General features: G+C 44.6%; 1 protein-coding gene across 1 annotated transcript in view; it reads left to right on the top strand.

Moving 5' to 3' along the window:
• Positions 1-3497: 3497 nt before the first annotated feature.
• Positions 3498-18312, top strand: part of etfbkmt (electron transfer flavoprotein subunit beta lysine methyltransferase) — a 27125-nt gene continuing 12310 nt past the window's right edge. Inside the window, exons 1-2 of the mRNA XM_043708865.1 lie at positions 3498-4024; positions 14273-14403. Of these exons, the coding sequence (XP_043564800.1) occupies positions 3768-4024; positions 14273-14403 (388 nt within the window). The 5' untranslated portion in view covers positions 3498-3767. The remainder of the gene's footprint in view (positions 4025-14272; positions 14404-18312) is intronic.

Genomic DNA, 18312 nt, shown 5'->3' with positions numbered 1-18312 from the left:
GACGTTGTGCCGACCTGTGGAACCAATCTGAAGCCCATCTAACCTACAATATTCCATTCTCATCCATATGTTTATCCAATGACCATTTAAATGCCCTTAAAATTGGCGAGTCTACTACTGTTACAGGCAGTGCATTCCTTGCCCTTTCTATTCTCTGAGTAAAGAAACTAACTCTGACATCTGCTCAATATCTACCACCCCTCAATTTAAAGCTATGTCCCCTCATGCTAGCCATCACCACCTGAGGAAAAAGTTTCTCACTGTCCACCCTATCTACTCCTCTGATCATCTTGTATGTCTCAATTAAATCACCTCTCAACCTTCTTCTCTCTAACGAAAACAGTCTCAAGTCCCTCAGCCTTTCCTCATAAGATGTTCCCTCCATACCAGGCGATATCCGAGTAAATCTCCTCTGGACCTTCCCCAAAGCTTTCACATCCTTCCTATAATGTGGTGACCGGAACTGTACGCAATACTCCAAGTGGGCCACACCAGAGTTTTGTACAGCTGCAGCAAGACCTCATGGTTCTGAAACTCAATTCCTCAAAAATAACAAAACGTAACACAGTATTGGGGTTGATAAACTTCAAGATATCTGCCTTAGTAAGAACCCAATCTTTGTGGTAATGTACAAGAACTAACAACGGATCATATTATATTGGCAGTGGGGGATTACACAGGAAACCACATAATCATGTGTGAAAGCATGACAATTTGCACAGCAGGATCCTACAAACATAATGCAACAATGACCATGCCATCTATTGCAATGATGATTTCAGGTTAAGACAGCTCTTCTAGGAGAAAGTGAGGACTGCAGATGCTGGAGATCAGAGCTGAAAATGCGTTGCAGGAAAAGCGCAGCAGGTCAGGCAGCATCCAAGGAGCAGGAGAATCGACGTTTCAGGCATGAGCCCTTCTTCAGGAATGGGCCTTCTTCAGGAACTTCAGGATTCTCCTGCTCCTTGGATGCTGCCTGACCTGCTGCGCTTTTCCAGCAACACATTTTCATCTAAGACAGCTCTTCCTCTTGTTTTACAGCATCATGCCCATTTAAAGTCTCACTGAGAGGGGTGAGAGCAGCCCTCAGTTTAACTAACTTAGGGGGTGACGAGGTGGCCGAGAGGCTAAGGTTATGGACTGCTAATTCACTGTGCTTGGCATGTGTGGGTTCGAGTCCCCAATCGTTGCTTTAGTTAGGACCTCAAGTTGGTGGTGTTTTTATCCTAGGGGCAGCACGGTGGCTCAGTGGTTAGCACTGCTGCCTCACAGCACCAGGGTCCCAGGTTCAATTCCAGCCTCGGGTGACTGTCTGCGTGGAGTTTGCACATTCTCCCCGTGTCTGCGTGGATTTCCTCCGGGTGCTCCAGTTTCCTCCCACAGTCCAAAGATATGCAGGTTAGGTGAATTGGCAATGCTAAATTGCCCATAGTGTTAGCTACATTACTCAGAGAGAAATGGGTCTGGGTGGGTTACTTTTCAGAGGGTTGGTATGGAATTGTTGGACGGAAGGGGCCTGTTTCCACACTGTCGGAAACCTATTCTATCAGCTTGTCTGAAGAATGGCACCTCTGGCAGTGCAGCATTCCTCCAATACTGCACTGGAGAGTCAAGCAAAAATGTGCAATTGAATTTCCAAAGTGGGATTGAATCCATAATCTCCAGAAGATGAACTGAGTGATTTGGCCATTTCAGAGGGGGGATAAGATTTGACTGGCAGTGCTACCGGTCTGCAGTCAAATGTAGGCCAGGCCAAGTAAAGGTGGCAGATTTCCTTCCTTGAAGGACCAGCAACAAAAGGTGACAGTTTCAATACTTACTTAAGATTATCCTTCAACTCCATAGTTTATTGACTTAATTTTCAAAGCTGCTGTGATGAGATTAAACTCATATTCCCAGAGGCGAAAGTAAGGACTGCAGATTCTGGAGGTCAGGGTCAAGATTAGAGTGGTGCTGGAAAAGCACAGCAGGTCGGGCAGCATTTGGGCAGGAGCCCTGTTCATTCCTGATGAAGGGCTCCTGCCCGAAACGTCGATTTCCCGGCTCCTCGGATGCTGCCTGACCTGCTGTGCTTTTCCAGCACCACTCTAATCTTGACTCACATCCCCAGAGGACTACAAGTCTAGTGATATGATTTATTTTTCTCTCTATCATACACAACTGAGTAACTTTCCCACCATCAAAATCACCATTACTTTTTTCTTTGTGAACCTTTTTAGACTATTATCCACCATTAGTAAAAACACTTGGGTATTAATTCAAATTTACATGCAAAGCCAATTACACACGGTCAAACAAGTAATCCCATGATTGAAGGGTCTAATTCTTCCCATCCTCTGGAGACACATTGCATCATAAGCTCAGTGTTACAGGGAACCACCAGAGGGATCACTACATCACAATCAGAAGGATGGATCCTCTACCCTGGGGCTGCTGCGTCCAGTTGCAACGACTCACAAAAGGCTGAACATTGGATCATGTATTTCAATGGCAGTGTGTCATCCATCCATCACTGAGAATTGCTTGATAATCTGTGTTTACTTTTTCATTAGCTAACACTGCAAAACATTGTATATAGATGCTCCCAGGGCAGGTGGGAGAAGTTGATACCATAGCAATGTTTAACAGGCATTCAAACAGACACATGAACAGGCAGAGAATAGAGGGTTTCAGACCACGTGCAGGCAGAGTTTTGTTTTAATTTCAAAATTATACTTTATTGAATAAAAAAAAGTTTATATACATAGTCTCAGTGGTTAGCACTGCTGCCTCACAGTGCCAGGGCCCCAGGTTCGATTCCAGCCTCGGGCGACTGAGTGGAGTTTGCACATTCTTCCCCGTGTGTGCGTGGGTTTCCTCTGGGTGCTCTGTTTTCCTCTTACAATTCAAAGGTGTGCAGGTTAGGTGAATTGGCCATGCTAAATTGCCCATAGTGTTCAGGGATGTGTAGGTTAGGAGCATTAGTCAGGAGTAAATGTAATAGGGTAGGGGAATGAGTCAGGGTGGAGTTGTTGGGCCAAATGGCCTGTTTCCACACTGTAGGGATTCTATCAAGATAGTCACAAATGCAATTTGGTTCTGTACAGTACCAGCAGATGGGCTAGTTTAGAACAGCATCATGGTGGGCTGGACGGCCTGTTCCTGCGCTGTACTGTTCTATATAAAATAAGGTGACTGTTTTAGCTCCTAAATAAAAGCAGGAAACACTCAGCAGGTCAGAGTGTATTTCCGTGATTGAGGTAAACGCTACAAATTTCCTTGATATTTATTTTATCAACAAATCTGTTTGGATATGACACACCTCTGGGGGCAAAATGAGACTTGAACATTGGCCTTCTAGCCCAGAGATAGGGGACACGGCCCAGTGACACAATTGTGTTTTGAATTAGCCTGTTCAGGTTTGTAATGAACGGGACAGAGAGAGAGAGAGCCCTTCCTCCAGATTGTCACTAGAGTCGGGAACCTGACGGGAGTTGGCAGATGGGGTGGGCAGGGTTCAAATTGACAGTGAGGACCAAACTGGAAGGCAGAACCCGAGCCTGCAGCAGCGGCGGGCAGCGGGGAGAGCAAATGCAGTTGGACCCAGAAGTTGTGTGTGTGTATGTGTGTGTGCACACTCCCGTCTGGTTGGAGTTGCACGCTGCAGAGTTGGTCGCAGGAAGGAGCGCTGTTCTGTGCAGTCTGGGCTAGGACAACGAGGAGGAGGACCCGGCTGCTTTCAGGGGAGAGGGCACAGAGAGGAGCCTGCAGCTCTCCAGGGGGAGGGGATGCTGCTCGGCACCAGGCTGGCCGGCGCTGCATTGCGCTGGCGCCTGCCTCTCCGCCACCTGAGCGGAGCCGCGGCGCCCGACCTGCGGGCGTTCATCGGCGGCAACACGGAGCCGGTGAGAGGGCACCTCACGCCGGAGGTGAGCCTGAGACTGCTGACTCCCCGCTGCCGCTTCTGGGGCCAGCCGGCCCACACGTGGCCCTTCAGCGATCCCTACTGGGCTATCTACTGGCCGGGGGGCCAGGCACTCTCCAGGTATCTGCCCTTCTCCACCCGCATGGACTCCTAACCCCCCCCACCACCGAACCAGTGCGTGTCAGGACCTCCTGAGAGTCACAGGATCCCTGCAGTGTGGAAGCCGGCCATTCGGCCCATTGACTCCACACCGACCCTCCAAAGAGCAGCTCGCCCATCCCCATCCCCATTCTCTGTAACCCTACATTTCTCATCACTAAACTGCCAAACTGACCTGAACATCCCTGAACACTATGGACAAATTAGAATCCCTACAGTGTGGAAGCAGTCCCTTCGGCCCAACTAGTCCACACCAACCCTCCAGAGAGTAACCCACCCAAACCCATTCCCCAACATTTACCTCTGATTAATGCACCTAACCTGCACATCCCGAAAAACTAGAGGCAATTTCCCATGGCCAATCCATCCTAACCTGCACATCTTTGGATTGTGGGAGGAAACCCGCACAGACACGGGGAGAATGTGCAAACTCCACACAGACAGTCACCCGAGGCAGCAATCAAACCTCAGTCCCTGGCTCTGTGAAGGAGCAGTGCTAACCACCATGCCACAGAATCCTCCTGTGCAGGAGGAGGCCATTCAGCCCACTGTGCCTTCACCTGTTCTGTTATTGCGTGCCCATCTCCTGGCCTTTTCCCCACATGGATGCACGTTATTTCATCCAATGATCTTGAGTGCATCAATTAAGCCTGCCTCCTCCACATTTCCAGGCAGTGCATTCCATAACCTAACTACTCCATGTGTGAAAACGTTTTTTCCTTGCATCAACCTTGCTTCTTTTGCACATCACTTTAAATCTGTGCCCTCTTGTGCTTTTTCTTTTGTGAGTGGGAACAATTACTCCCGATCAACTGTGTCCTCCTCGCTCGTGATTTTGAAAACCCCCCTATCAAATCTTTTCACTGACATCTCCTTTCCAACGGGAATAGTCCCACATTCTTCAATCTGTCCTTGAAAGTGAAGTGTTCCGTTCCTGGAATTGTTTTTGTAAGGGATTGAAACTTTGGAGCATGCCATTTGGTATTAATTCCATCCCTGTGCCCTCTTGTCCTGAAGGTGGCGTTTACAGGTCTTTGAATGCAATCACATGACAGTCAGACAGTGTTGCACACAATGTTCCTGCCCAAGGGATTTCCCCCATCCACCGCCCAAAATGATATTTATTCCTAAAATTTGCAAAGTATATGTGAAGGTTTTACAGCACAGAAGAAAGCCCTTTGGCCCATCGTGTCTGTGCCAGGTATCAAGCATCTACCTATTTTAATCCCATTTTCGAGCACTTGAACCAAGGCCTTGCAGTTAGTTATGTTAATCAACCTGTCGAGACATAGAGTCATAGGGAGGTGCAGCATGGAAACAGACCCTCCGTTCCAACTCGCCTCTGCCGACCAGATATTGTGAATTAATCACGTGTCGAGACATTTTTGGGGAAGTGGGACGTGAACCTTGTGGCCTTGTATGCTGTGAGGTTTCGAGAGCTCTAAATACTTCTTAAACATCTGGCAGGTTTCCAACTCTTCACCTTTTTTGGTAGTTCCAGATACCCACCACCCTCGGAATCAAATAAAATTCTTCAACGCCTGCTGCTCCTTAAAACTGTCCCATGGTAACTGACCCCTACAGTAAGGGGAAACGTTTCTCCCTATCTGCCCAATCTATGCCCCATATAACTGTTCAGTTTCTTTCAATATAGAGCATGACCTTATCATGACAGGTTATATTTTGAGTTCTACATTCACATTCTATGTCAAACATTCTCTAATGACTTGAGCTCTAGGGCTTTTATTCAGACCCCAGCACTTCCTTATACCCAACAGATTTTCTCCAAAGTTCCATCAATTTTATCCTCTCTTAAAGCAGAAAGCAACTTTTTACTTCACCCCAACTGAGGTTAGGTAACTCAGCATAATCTGGGAACTAGGTGGGGAATTTCAAGACAAGGGGTCATATTTTTAAGGTGAGAGGAGAAAGACTTTTATAAAATAACACGTGGGGAATGTTTCTTTACACCAAGAATGGTTTATGTGTGGAATGTACTTCAGAGGAAGTGGTGGGTACAGTTACAATGTTTAAAAAACATTTGGATAAGTACATGAATAGGAAATGATTTGGAGATACCGGTGTTGGACTGGGGTGTACAAAGTTAAAAATCACACAACACCAGGTTATAGTCCAACAGGTTTAATTGGAAGCACTAGCTTTCAGAGCATTGCTCCTTCATCAGGTGGTTGTGGAGGACACAATTGTAAGACACAGAATTTATAGCAAAAGTCTACAGTGTGATGTAACTGAAATTATACATTGAAAAATCCTTGATTGTTTGTTAAGTCTCATATCTGTTAGAGTGACAATGTTAGTTTCACTTCTTTCATATGTAAATCACAAAACCTTTTTTAAAAAGTTACATTCTCAGGCTAACTTTAACAATTGGTGTCAGCCAGATAATATGTTGAAGATGTTAGCCCCCTGTGTGCTGTTGTCTGTGTCATAATGTTTAGATTGATTCTAATCTAAAAGATGAGTTAACAGAGTCTTACATGGATTCATGCAGTTTTTGAGCAAAGTACAATGTAACTCTGCAAGTATAAATTCACCCCACAAATGTATATTTGTGTGTGTGTCTGTCTGGGGTGGGGAGTTGTGAGTGTCTGTGAGAGAGAGTGTATATGTGTGTATGAGTGTAAAGGGGTCTAAGTCTGTGAAAGGGGGCATGTATGAGTGTGGGAGTGTGTGTGAGTCTCTGTGTGCGTGTCTGTGTATAGGAGTGCCTGTGTGTGTAGATATAGGTGTGTGTGTGTAGTGCAATGGTGGTCACCTGTAGTGTGACATGAACCCAAGGTCCCGGTTGAGGCCCTCCCTATGGGTACGGAACTTAGCTATTAGCCTTTGCTCGGCCACTTTTCGCTGCTGTCTGTCCTGAAGTTCACCTTGGAGGATGGTCATCCGAAGGTCCGAGGTGTTGAAGTGTTCTCTGACTGGGAGGGAACACTCCTGTCTGTTGATTGTTGTAACGTATAAGATAGACAAGGTTGGCTGAGTCGCATGAGTACCTGCCACGTACATGGTGGGAGGTGTCCCCACGCTCAATGGTGGTGTGCACGTCCACACTCTGACACGTCTTGCAGCGCCTACCATGACAGGGTTGTATGGAGTTGTCCTGAGAGCCGGGCAGTTTGCTACAAACAATGATCTGTTTGAGGTTTGGTGGTTGTTTAAAGGCGAGCAGTGGAGGTGTGGGGAAGGTCTTGGCGAGGTGCTCATCCTCTTTGATAATGTGTTGCAAACTGCAAAGAACATGGCATAGATTTCCGGCTCCTGGGAAATACTGGACAACGAAGGGTACCCTGTCAGTTGCAACACGTGACTGTCTCCTGAGCACGGCATTACAGTTCCTTGCTGTAGCACATTGGAACTGGCAGTCAATGAGTTGAGCATCGTACCCCAATCTTATGAGGGCATCCTTGAGTACTTCCAAGTCCCCATCAGATTCCTCCTTGTTTGAACAGATCTGGTGTACGCGGAAGGCTTGTCCATAGGGGATGGCAGTTTTAATATGTTTTGGGTGGAAGCTGGAGAAGTGTAACATTGTGAGGTTGTCTGTGGGTTTGCGGTAGGGTGTGGTGTTGAGGTGTCCATCCTTGATGGAGATGCATGTGTCCAAGAATGAGACAGATAGTCGAGAGTAGACAATGGTAATTTGATGGTGGGATGAAACTTGTTGATGTCACTGTGTAGTTTTATCAGTGACTCCTCGCCATGGGTCCAGAGGAAGAAAATGTCGTCAGTGTACCTGGTGTATAATGTTGGTTGGAGGTCCTGCGTAGAGAAGAAGTCTTGTTCAAGCCTGTGTATGAAGATGTTGGCATATTGGGGTGCAAATGTGGCCCCCATGGCTGTTCCATGTGTCTGGATGAAGATCTGTTTGTCAAAGGTGAAGACGTTGTGATCAAGGATAAAGCGGATGAGTTGTAGCATGGTGTTTGGAGATTGGCAGTTGTTGGTGTTGAGTATTGAGGGTGTTGCCATGATGCCATCATTGTGGGGGATGCTGGTGTAGAGTGTGGAAACATCCGTTGTGACAAGAAATGTTCCTGGTTTGATTGGTCCATGGGTGCTGAGTTTCTGTAAGAAATCCATAGTGTCATGACAGAAGCTGGAGATCCCCTGTACAATAGGTTTCTAGATGCCTTCCACATAGCCGGAGAGATTCTCACATAGGGTCCCATTGCCTGATATGATAGAATGTCCTGGTTTATTGGCTTTCTGTACCTTTGGAAGGCAGTAGAAGTCGCCTATGCGAGAAGTACATGGGATGAGGGTGCGTAGGGAACTCTGAAGGACTGGATCCAAAGTCCTGATCAATGTGTTTAGTTCACGGGTGTGCTGTTTGGTCTGATGAGCTAGTAGTTGCCTGTAGTGTTCCTGGGTGTTCCTTCCATTAATCTGTTTTGTTCTGAATGACGATGGCTCCTCCTTTATCTGCTGGTTTGATGACAATGTGATTGGTTTTGAGAGCATGGATGGCATTGTGTTGTGAACGGGTGATGTTTTGGTCTACCCTGTGAGTACGGCTGATGAACTTGGCATTTATATATTTCCTGAATGTTTGAGCACACATATCAAGTCCAGGGAAGCAGCCCTCCGGTGGGGTCAAAGTTGACTCCTTCTTTGGTCGCTTCTCTACGATCCCTGTGATGACTATTCCAATTCATCAGTGGGACCACTGCTGGCACCTTGAAAAAATTCCCGGAGTCTCATTCATCTGATACGTCTGAATAGGAAAGGTTTGGAGGGACATGGGCCAAGCGCAGGCAGGTGGGTCTAGTTCGATTTGGGATTGACTGTTTGTACCGAAGGGTCTGTTTCTGTGCTGTATAATTCTATAACTAAATCCGGGCTATATTTTGTTTTATAAAGTCAAGTGTGAAACATCTTGCACACTTAATGGCACAATTTAAGTACAGGTGATGTTGTAGAAATCTCTCCTGCTCTGATGGTTTGGCAGGATTGTCCAATCAGCCATTTGAAGCATCCTTGACATCCCCAAGAACTACCCAGATGGCGAGATGATGAGAAAAAGTGTTGTGGCAAACATTACGGTTAACTGTGCATAAATGCTGCATGCTAAACCCAAGCTCTCCCTGATGAATGAATATAGTCAACTTACATGTAATCTGGCAGAAAGTGAGGACTGCAGATGCTGGAGACCAGAGTTGAAAAAAGTGGTGCTGGAAACACACAGCAGGCCAGGCAGCATTCGAGGAGCAGGAGAATCTGTGCTCACAATTTATTTGCTTTTAAGAGATGTAAGAGCATTGAGTACAGGAGTTGGGAGGTCATGTTGCGGCTGTATAGGACATTGATTAGGCCACTTTTGGAATTGATTAGGCCACTTTTGGAATATTGTGTGCAATTCTGGTCTCCCTGCTATAGGAAGGATGTTGTGAAACTTGAAAGGGTTCAGAAAAGATTTACAAGGATGTTGCCAGGGTTGGAGGGTTTGAGCTGTCGGGAGAGGGTGAATAGGTTGGGCCTGTTTTTCCTGGAGCGTTGAAGGCTGAGGGGTGACCTGATAGAGGTTTATAAAATCCTGAGTAGCATGGATAGGGTAAATCGACAAGATCTTTTCCCTGAGATGGGGGAGTCCAGAAGTAGAGGGCATAGATTTAGGGTGAGAGGGGAAAAATTTAAAAGGGACCTATGAACAACAATTTTCACACAGAAGGTGGTGCGTTTATGGAATGAGCTGCCAGAGGAACTGGTGGAGGCTGGTACAATTACATTTACAAGGCATCTGGATAGGTACATGATTACGAAGGGTTTAGACGGATATGGCCCAAGTGCTGGCAAATGGGACTAGATTAGTTTAGGACACCTGGTCAGCTTGGACAAGTTGGACTGAAGGGTTTATTTCTGTGCTGTGCATCTCTATGACTCTATGTGGCCCTCTACAGGTCACTTTTAGTGAAAGTTTGAAAATGCCATTAAAATACATCACCATATCATCACGTGCCCATTCCCTTCATAAATATAAGGATTATCTCTCTCCTTCCCAAAACCAAATTAAAACAACATTGGATCAGATCTTCTGATCTCCCAATAACTGAAGACTGAAAGTACCCCCAAAGGTAGGCAGCAGAACACCTCTGAAATTATATTAGGCCAACTCTGCGGAAATTTCCCCACAAGACTGATAGTACCACCAGTAAGTTATAGTCCTGAGACCAACTTCTCCCTTCTCCATGGAACTGAATTTGTTTAAATGTCAGTGTTGGAGCCACTTTGATGAAACAAGTTTAACAATTAGATCCCGATTATTGGAATTTGTACATAACTTTCGTGGTAATTTACATCAATGAATGCCTTTGCCACTTGACTTAATGTGTTTGATAGTCAATACCAGAAAGAGCATGGGAAAACCATCAGCTCAAATATTCCTTCCAATACACACCATCCTAAAATGGACATATTATCTATTCTGTCAGCCTCAATTAGTCAGTATCTTGGGATTCCTTATCTAATGCCATATCTGGAGTATCTTCAGCCTTATAATGAATGGGAAATGATTGCCAATTAACACTGTCCTTGTCAGTCTCTCCATTAACCTGATTCTTTTAAAGAATATACTTGAATCCCCATTTTAAATTTTTATTCTTGCACCATCCAGTTCTCCACTGTTGTCTTTAATCACCAAATTTAATGAGTGTTTTATTGCTCAAAATGCTCTTTCCAGACCCATCCTGAAAGGACACGCCTGTGATTTTACCACAGTGCTTTTTTCAGTTTGCAAGATATATCTTTGATCTATCACACTGTTGTGTGCCTCCTATACATATACTTCCTGCAGCATTATCCTGTCAAACCTGATTGATAATAACCCGTGATATATAAAGAGAGTTGTTTTCAAGCAATACCTTGGGAGATTTGCTCATATAAAGATTAATTCCCAGCATCCAACATCTTGCTTTATTTAAATCCCAGTGACAACGTTAGATATAAAATATTCATTGACTTAAACTCAGCAGTCAATTTGATATATTGGGCAATAATTTGTAAAATAAATATATCTGGATCACATTGCTCCTTGATGATAAACTTTGTTCGTTTGAATGATTTTGTGTCAACCCATCTCTTTCGGTTTTCAGAACTCTTCAATTATGTTTTTAATGTCCCCTTTAAACCCACTCATTTCCTTGGCATCCACCTCTCATTATACAGATCTGTAAGTACATTAAACATAGAACAGTACAGCACAGTATAGGCCCTTCGGCCCTCAATGTTGTGCTGACTTTTTATCCTGTCTAAGATCAGACTAACCTACATACCCTTCATTGTACTATCATCCATGTGCCTATCCAAGTGTAGTTTAAATGTCCCTAATGTATCTGACTCTACTACCACTGCTGGCAGTGCATTCCACGCACCCTTCACTCTCTGTGTAAAGAACTGACGTCTGACATCTCCCCTAAACCTTCCTCCAGTCACCTTGAAATTATGCCCCCTTGTGATAGCCATTTCCATCCTGGGAAAAAGTCTCTGACTATCCATTCTATCTATGTCTCTCATCATCTTGTACACCTCTATCAAGTCACCTCACATCCTTCTTCGCTTCGATGAGAAAAGCCCTAGCTCCCAAAACCTTCATAAGACCTGCCCTCCAGTCTGGACAGCATCTTGGTAATCTCCTCTGCACCCTCTTTAAAGCTTCCCCATCCTTCCTATAATGAGGCAACAAGAACTGAACACAATATTCCAAGTGCGGTCTAACCAGGGATTTATAGAGGTGTAGTATAACCTCGCGGCTCTTAAACTCAATCCCCCTGCTAATGAAAATCAACACACCATATGCCTTCTTAACAACCCTTTCAACTTGGGTGGCAGCTTTGAGGTATCAATGGACATGGATCCAAAGATCCCTCTGTTTCTCTACACTGCCAAGAATCCTGCCTTTAATCCTGTAATCTGAATTCAAATTCTACCTTCCAAAATGAATCACTTCACACTTTTTCAGGTTGAACTCAATCTGCCACTTATCAGCCCAACTCTGCATCCTGTCAATGTCCCATTGCAATCTACAACAGCCCTCCACACTATCCACCACTCCACCAATCTTGGTGTCATCAGCAAACTTACGAACCCACCCTTCCACTTCCTCACCAAGTCATTTGTAAAAATCACAAAGTGAGTATGTTTATGTTACTAACAGTTAACGAAACTCACAGATTAAATGGCAGTGAGTAAAGGAAGGAAGATTTGCAATTTAAAATAATGATGTCAGGACATTCCAAATAAGTAACAAATTGCTGAGAAACTCCACAGGGCAGGCAGTATCTGTGGTTTGAGATGAGTGACCCATGTTCAGGACTGATAATAGCTAGGAAAGGATGGTATTTATGCTGATGACAGGGAATGAGGGGCAAAGGAGTGAACAGATAGGCGGAAATGGAGAGGGAGAGATTGACGGGCAGATAATGGGAAGCCAGGGAAAGAGTAAAGCTGACAATGACTAGGTGAAAATGGGTTTAGCTGTGATGACAGGGCTAGGGGTATGTCGTGAAAGGAGGTATTCAGGCCCTAAATTTATGGAACTCTATGTTAAGAGCTGAAGGCTGCAGGGTTCCCAAGTGGAAAATGAGATGCTGTTCTTCCAGCTTGTGCTGAGCCTCCCTGGAGCTCTGCAGTAGGCCCAGGACAGAGATGGTGGCCAAGGAACACAGTGGTGTTTCGAAGTGTCAGGTAACTGGAAGCTCAGACTCACTATGACGATACCATCGTATTGAAGCTCCCACAGAAAGCAAAGAAATCTTTTATGTCTGTTTTAATATGGTTGAGAAAAAAAGAACAGACTTGTGTTTCTTTGGTCACTTCTATAACCAAGGGCTGTCCCAAAGGACTTTTACAGTAAATGAACCACTGTGGAAGCATAGTCACTGTGGGAAACAGAGTGACCAAGGTTCACATTCCAAACTCCCACAAACAATACACTACGGACCAGATAATCTGTTTTGTAGTGTTAATTGAGGGGGTAAATATTGACCAGGAGACTGGGGATAGCTTCCCTACAACTGTTCAGACTGTGGGTCTTTTACATTTACCTGAAATCAAAATCAGTCAGTGCAGCACTCCTTTAGTGTCACACTGGAAACGATAGCCTCAACTTTATACTCAAGCTGTGGAGTGGAGCTTGAGCTTTACAACCTTTGCGTTATTGTTGATAGGATAACTATTGGCTTGGAGAGTGGGAGCTCCCTGCTCTTCTTAGATCTGTGCCATGGATATTGTTTTACGTTTATCTGAGAGGTCTGCCAGGTTTTCAGTTAAATGCCTCCTTCAAGTGCAGGATCTTTGGAATATTGCACGCAGTTCTGGTTTCCTTCCTATCGGAAAGATGTTGTGAAACTTGAAAGGGTTCAGAAAAGACTTACAAGGATGTTGCCAGGGTTGGAGGATTTGAGTTAAAGGGAGAGGTTGAATAGGTTGGGGCCGTTTTCTCTGGATCGTCGGAGGCTGAGGGCTGACCTTATTGAAGTTTACAAAATTGTGAAGGGCGTGCATAGGATAAATAGGCAAAGTCTTTTCCTTGGCTTGGGGGAGTCCAGAACTAGAGGGCATAGGTTTAGGGTGAGAGGGGAAAGATATAAAAGAGATCTAACGGGCAACTTTTTCATGCAGAGGGTGGTACGTGTGTGGAATGAGCTGCCAGAGGATGTGGTGGAGGCTGGTACAATTGCAACATTTAAGAGGCATCTGGATGGGTATATGAATAGGAAAGGTTTGGAGGGGTATGGGCCGGGTACTGGCTGGTGGGACTAGATTGGGTTGGGATATCTGGTCGGCATGGACGAGTTGGACTGAAGGGTCGGTTTCCATGCTGCACATCTCTATGACTCTATGACTCCACTGGTCCCAATCTGTCCGTAGAATGTCATCATAGATTTGAGTTTGAATCTCAAAAACATGGTGTGAGCCCAGGAGCTTCTGATTCAAAAACAAGAGTGCGACCATTGAGCCAAGGCTGCTTCGGAGTGAATATGACGTTTCAGCACTTTGTCAGTGATCAGTGAACTTCAGGCTTATACATTATAAATAGTGACCTCATAAAGCCATAGGCAGCTGTAGATGATGTACCTAAAGTCAAATCCAGCAGTGGAAAAGGAGAGGAAAGAGGGGCAGAATAGTTTTGTGATGATGCAGTGCTCCGAGAAGCCCGAAGCATCCAAACTCATTTGTTCTAAACATTGTTCCTAGATACATCCTGGATAACCCTGCGGTCACCAGGTCAAAGAGGGTGTTGGACGTGGGAAGTGGCTGTGGTGCCTCTGCCATTGCAGCTTCTATGAGTGGAGCATCACACATTCTTGCCAATGACATTGACCCAGGTAAGAAGCAACAGACTGAAATCTATGTTGCAAATCTGTCATTGTAGATGATAACAGAATCAACAGTGCATGGAAAGCTATGAGTTCAACCTCCTGTGCTGGCCCAGTCAAAACTTTCGAGACTAGGATTGGGACAATTTTGTTCATTAAGAGTATAAAGGAGATAGAGAAGATCTTTTTGAGGATGATAGATGGTGACTAGTAGAATTCCACAGGAGTCAGTGTTGGGACCACAACTATTCACATAATGAAGGAACTGAGGGCATTGCTACAAGTTTGCTGATGACAGAAAGAAAGATGGAAGAGCATGTAGTGTTGTGGAAGCAGGGAGGCTGCAGAAGGACCTGGCAAAAGTGAGGACTGCAGACGCTGGAAATCAGAGTCTAGATTAGAGTGGTGATGGAAAAGCGTAGCAGGTCAGGCAGCATCCGAGGAGCAGGAAATTTGACGTTTCAGGAAAAAGCCCTTCATCAGGAATGAAGGCCTGCAGAAGGACCTGGACAGGCTAGGATAGTGGGAGAGAAATGGCAGATGGAAAACACTGTGGGAAAGTATGAGGTTATGCACTTTGGTAGGAAGAGTAGAGGTGTAGACTATATTCTAATTGGAGAAAGGCTTTTGAAATCTGAAGCACAAGGGGACTTGAGAGTCCCAGTTCAAGATTTTTTTGGAGGTTACTATGCAGATTCAGTTGGTAGGTAGGAAGGCAAATGCAATGTTAGCATTCATTTCAGAAGGGCTAGAATACAAGAGCAGGGATGTACCGCTGAGACTGTATGTTTCTGGTCTGAGTAGTTTTGGGCCCCGTATCGAAGGAATGATGCCTTGGTGTTGGAGGGGATGCAGAGCAGGTTTACAAGAATGATCCTGTGGATGAAGATCTTGTCATATGAGGAGCAGTTGATGATTCTGGATCTGTTCTCGATGGAACTTAGAGGGATATGGGGGGATCTTACTGAAACTTACCAAATACTGAGAGACTTGGATAGAGTGGACGGGGAGAAGATGTTCCTGCTAGTAGGAGAGACTAGGACCCGAGGGCAGAGAGTCAGACTGAAGAGACAACCCTTTAAAACTGAGATGAGGAGAAATTTCTTCAGTCGGAGGGTGGTTAATCTGTGAAACTCATTGCCACAGAAGGCAGTGGAGGCCAAGTCATTGTGTCACAGAGATAGTGTCGTGGAGAAAATGTAGAGAATCACCAGGAGAGAGTTCTTCAAGAAGTAGGTCTTTTATTTGCAAACAAAAAACCGTGACAACCAGAAAGCGAATTCATGATTGCCCCCAAACGTCAGAGTCCGTGGCTCTTTATACCTTTTTGTTATCATGTTTCTGTTAGCTTATTAGCATGCCCAACTGTGGTAGTCAGAGTTATCTCTCTCCAGATATGTCATGAACCAATAATGTTAGTTCCTGTTTTCTCTCTACTTCTGTCACTATGGTTTTGTCCAACATCTACTGAATATTATTCTAATGTCACGACTAGATATTTTACTAACCCACTACCACAAGGGGCTTCTGTCCCAGGCTGACCCTGCTAACGACTGATTAGATATTTATTGTCATGTCCTAAATATTTATTGTCCCCGGCCTGTCACAACCTGCCATGATGGAATTTAGTAGATGAGGCTGACTTTACTAATTGTTGTTTTCTCAGCCCGCCATAGTGACCTTTCAGCCCCAATCTGACTCTGCTAGTTAGTGTAGCAGCATTCCACTATTCTTACCTCATTCTGCCACAGTGACCTTTTCACTAGTGTAACAATTCCACAGACCCCTTGTAACAGATCGCCAGTGGTCCTCATGCTTTAACTCTTCCCATGCTTTCATGCTCTTTATTTTCCATAATAGATAGGTTTTTGGTTAACAAGGGGGATTAAGGGTTAACAGGACAAGACAGGACAATGGGGTTGAGAAACGTCTCAGCCATGATCAAATAGTGGAGTGGACTGAATGGACCAACTCTGTTCCTCTATCTTATTGTTTAGTCGTTATGGAGAGCGGGCAGGAAAGTGCAGTTGAGGCAGAGGTGAGATCAACAATAACAGTATAAAGTGGCCGAGCAGGCTTGAGGGACTAACTCACCTACTCTAGCAATTAATTCTTATGTTCTTGCAGTCCAGTGGTGGTGTCCCTACCTCTGGGCCAGAAATTGTAGGTTCAAGTCCCACCTGTCCCAGGGATCATACAGTCATACAACACAGAAACACATCCTTTGGTCCAACTCGTCCAAGCTGATCATAATCCCAAACTAAACTAGTCCCACTCGCCTGCATTTGGTCCATATCCATCTAAACCGTTTCTCTTCATGTACCTGTCCAAATATCTTTTAAGTGCAGTAACCATACCTACATCCACCATTTCCTCTGGCAGTTCATTCCACATGTGAACCACCCTCTGTTTGAAAAGGTCCCTTTTAAATCTTTCTCCTTTCGTCTTTAAAATACGCCCCCTAGTTTTGAACTCCCCAACCCTAGGGAAAAGACATGTACTATTCACTTTATCTATACCCCTCATGATTTTATAAACCTCAGTAAGGTCACTCCTCAACTTCCTACATTCCAGAAGGAAAAGTCCCAGCCTAAGCAGCCTCTCCTTATTACCCAAACCCCTCAAGTCCCAGCAACACCCTGATAAATCTTTTTTGAATGCTCTTCAAAGCAGGGTGACCAGAACTGTACACAGTACTCCAAAAGTGACCTCACCAACATCTTGTACAACTTCAATATGACCTCCCAACATTTATACTCATTAATGTGAGCAATGAAGGCAAGTGTGCTTAACGCCTTCTTAACCATCTTGTGACAGCACTTTCAGCCAATTATGTACCTGAACCCTCTGCTCAACAGTACTATCCAGGGCCCTACCATTAACTGTGTATGTCCTGCTTTTGTTTGTTATACTTTGTATTTATCCAAATAAAACTCAATCCGCCGCTCTTAGCCCATTGGCCCAATTGACAAAGATCCCTTTGTAATCTTAGATGACCTTCTACCACCAAGTTTAGTGTATCTGCAAACATACTAACCATGCCTCCTAAATTCTCATCCAAATCGTTTGTAAAAATGACAAAGTGGGCGCAGCACCGATCCCTGCAAAACACTGCTAGTCACATGCCTCTAGTCTGAAAAACAGCCCTCCACCACCACCTTGTGTTTCCTACTGCCAAGCCAATTTTGTATCTAATTAGCAAGCTCCAATTAGCACATGAATCCAATTAGCACTTGTATCAAAACATGTGTTGATTAAAAGAGCTATAAAGGAGCTAGGGCAAAGTTGAGCAAATTGAATTCAGGTACAGGTCAGCTGTAAATAAAATGATAAGTGGAATAAGCTGGAGTTGCTGAATTCCTGTTCTAAGTTCCTAAATCTTGTTAGGTGTGGGTTTACTAATACCAACGAATTCAATGTACTGCTGTCAAATCTTTACAGTTGCCCCAATCTGTGAGCCTTAGCACTATTGTGGGCATCATTTTCAAGCCCTATACTATGGCCTAGTGATACATATCAGGAGTCTTGGGATTGTTTTTACCCCCTTTTCCAAGCTCAGGAATGCAATAGATAATTACTGGGAATTGCTTTCACATTTGAAATAATCTAACTTGATACGGATTGGAAATTGAACCCAATTATTTTAACAGGTCGAAGCATTTCTCTTTCGTGTGGCAATCAGTGTTGAAGGCTTTTAAAATTACAGCATTAAACAAACTGATAATAAAGACTGCACTCACTCTCTTAGCTTCATGAATCAAAGCAAATGTGGGTGTACCCCGGTTGGGAGTCATTGGAAATAAAACAAATCTCTATTAATAGCAACGTGAGGAGACTGCAATCACAGCAGGAGACAGCATGCCATAAAACACAAGGCAGGCAGTTATGTGAATATGATGCCATTTAGGTGAGGAATTG

The sequence above is a fragment of the Chiloscyllium plagiosum genome, chromosome 19 (genome assembly GCF_004010195.1).
Source record: "Chiloscyllium plagiosum isolate BGI_BamShark_2017 chromosome 19, ASM401019v2, whole genome shotgun sequence".
Lineage (NCBI taxonomy): Eukaryota > Metazoa > Chordata > Chondrichthyes > Orectolobiformes > Hemiscylliidae > Chiloscyllium > Chiloscyllium plagiosum.
The sequence above is the reverse complement of the archived record's forward strand: the minus strand, read 5'-3'. Positions and strand labels throughout refer to the sequence as shown.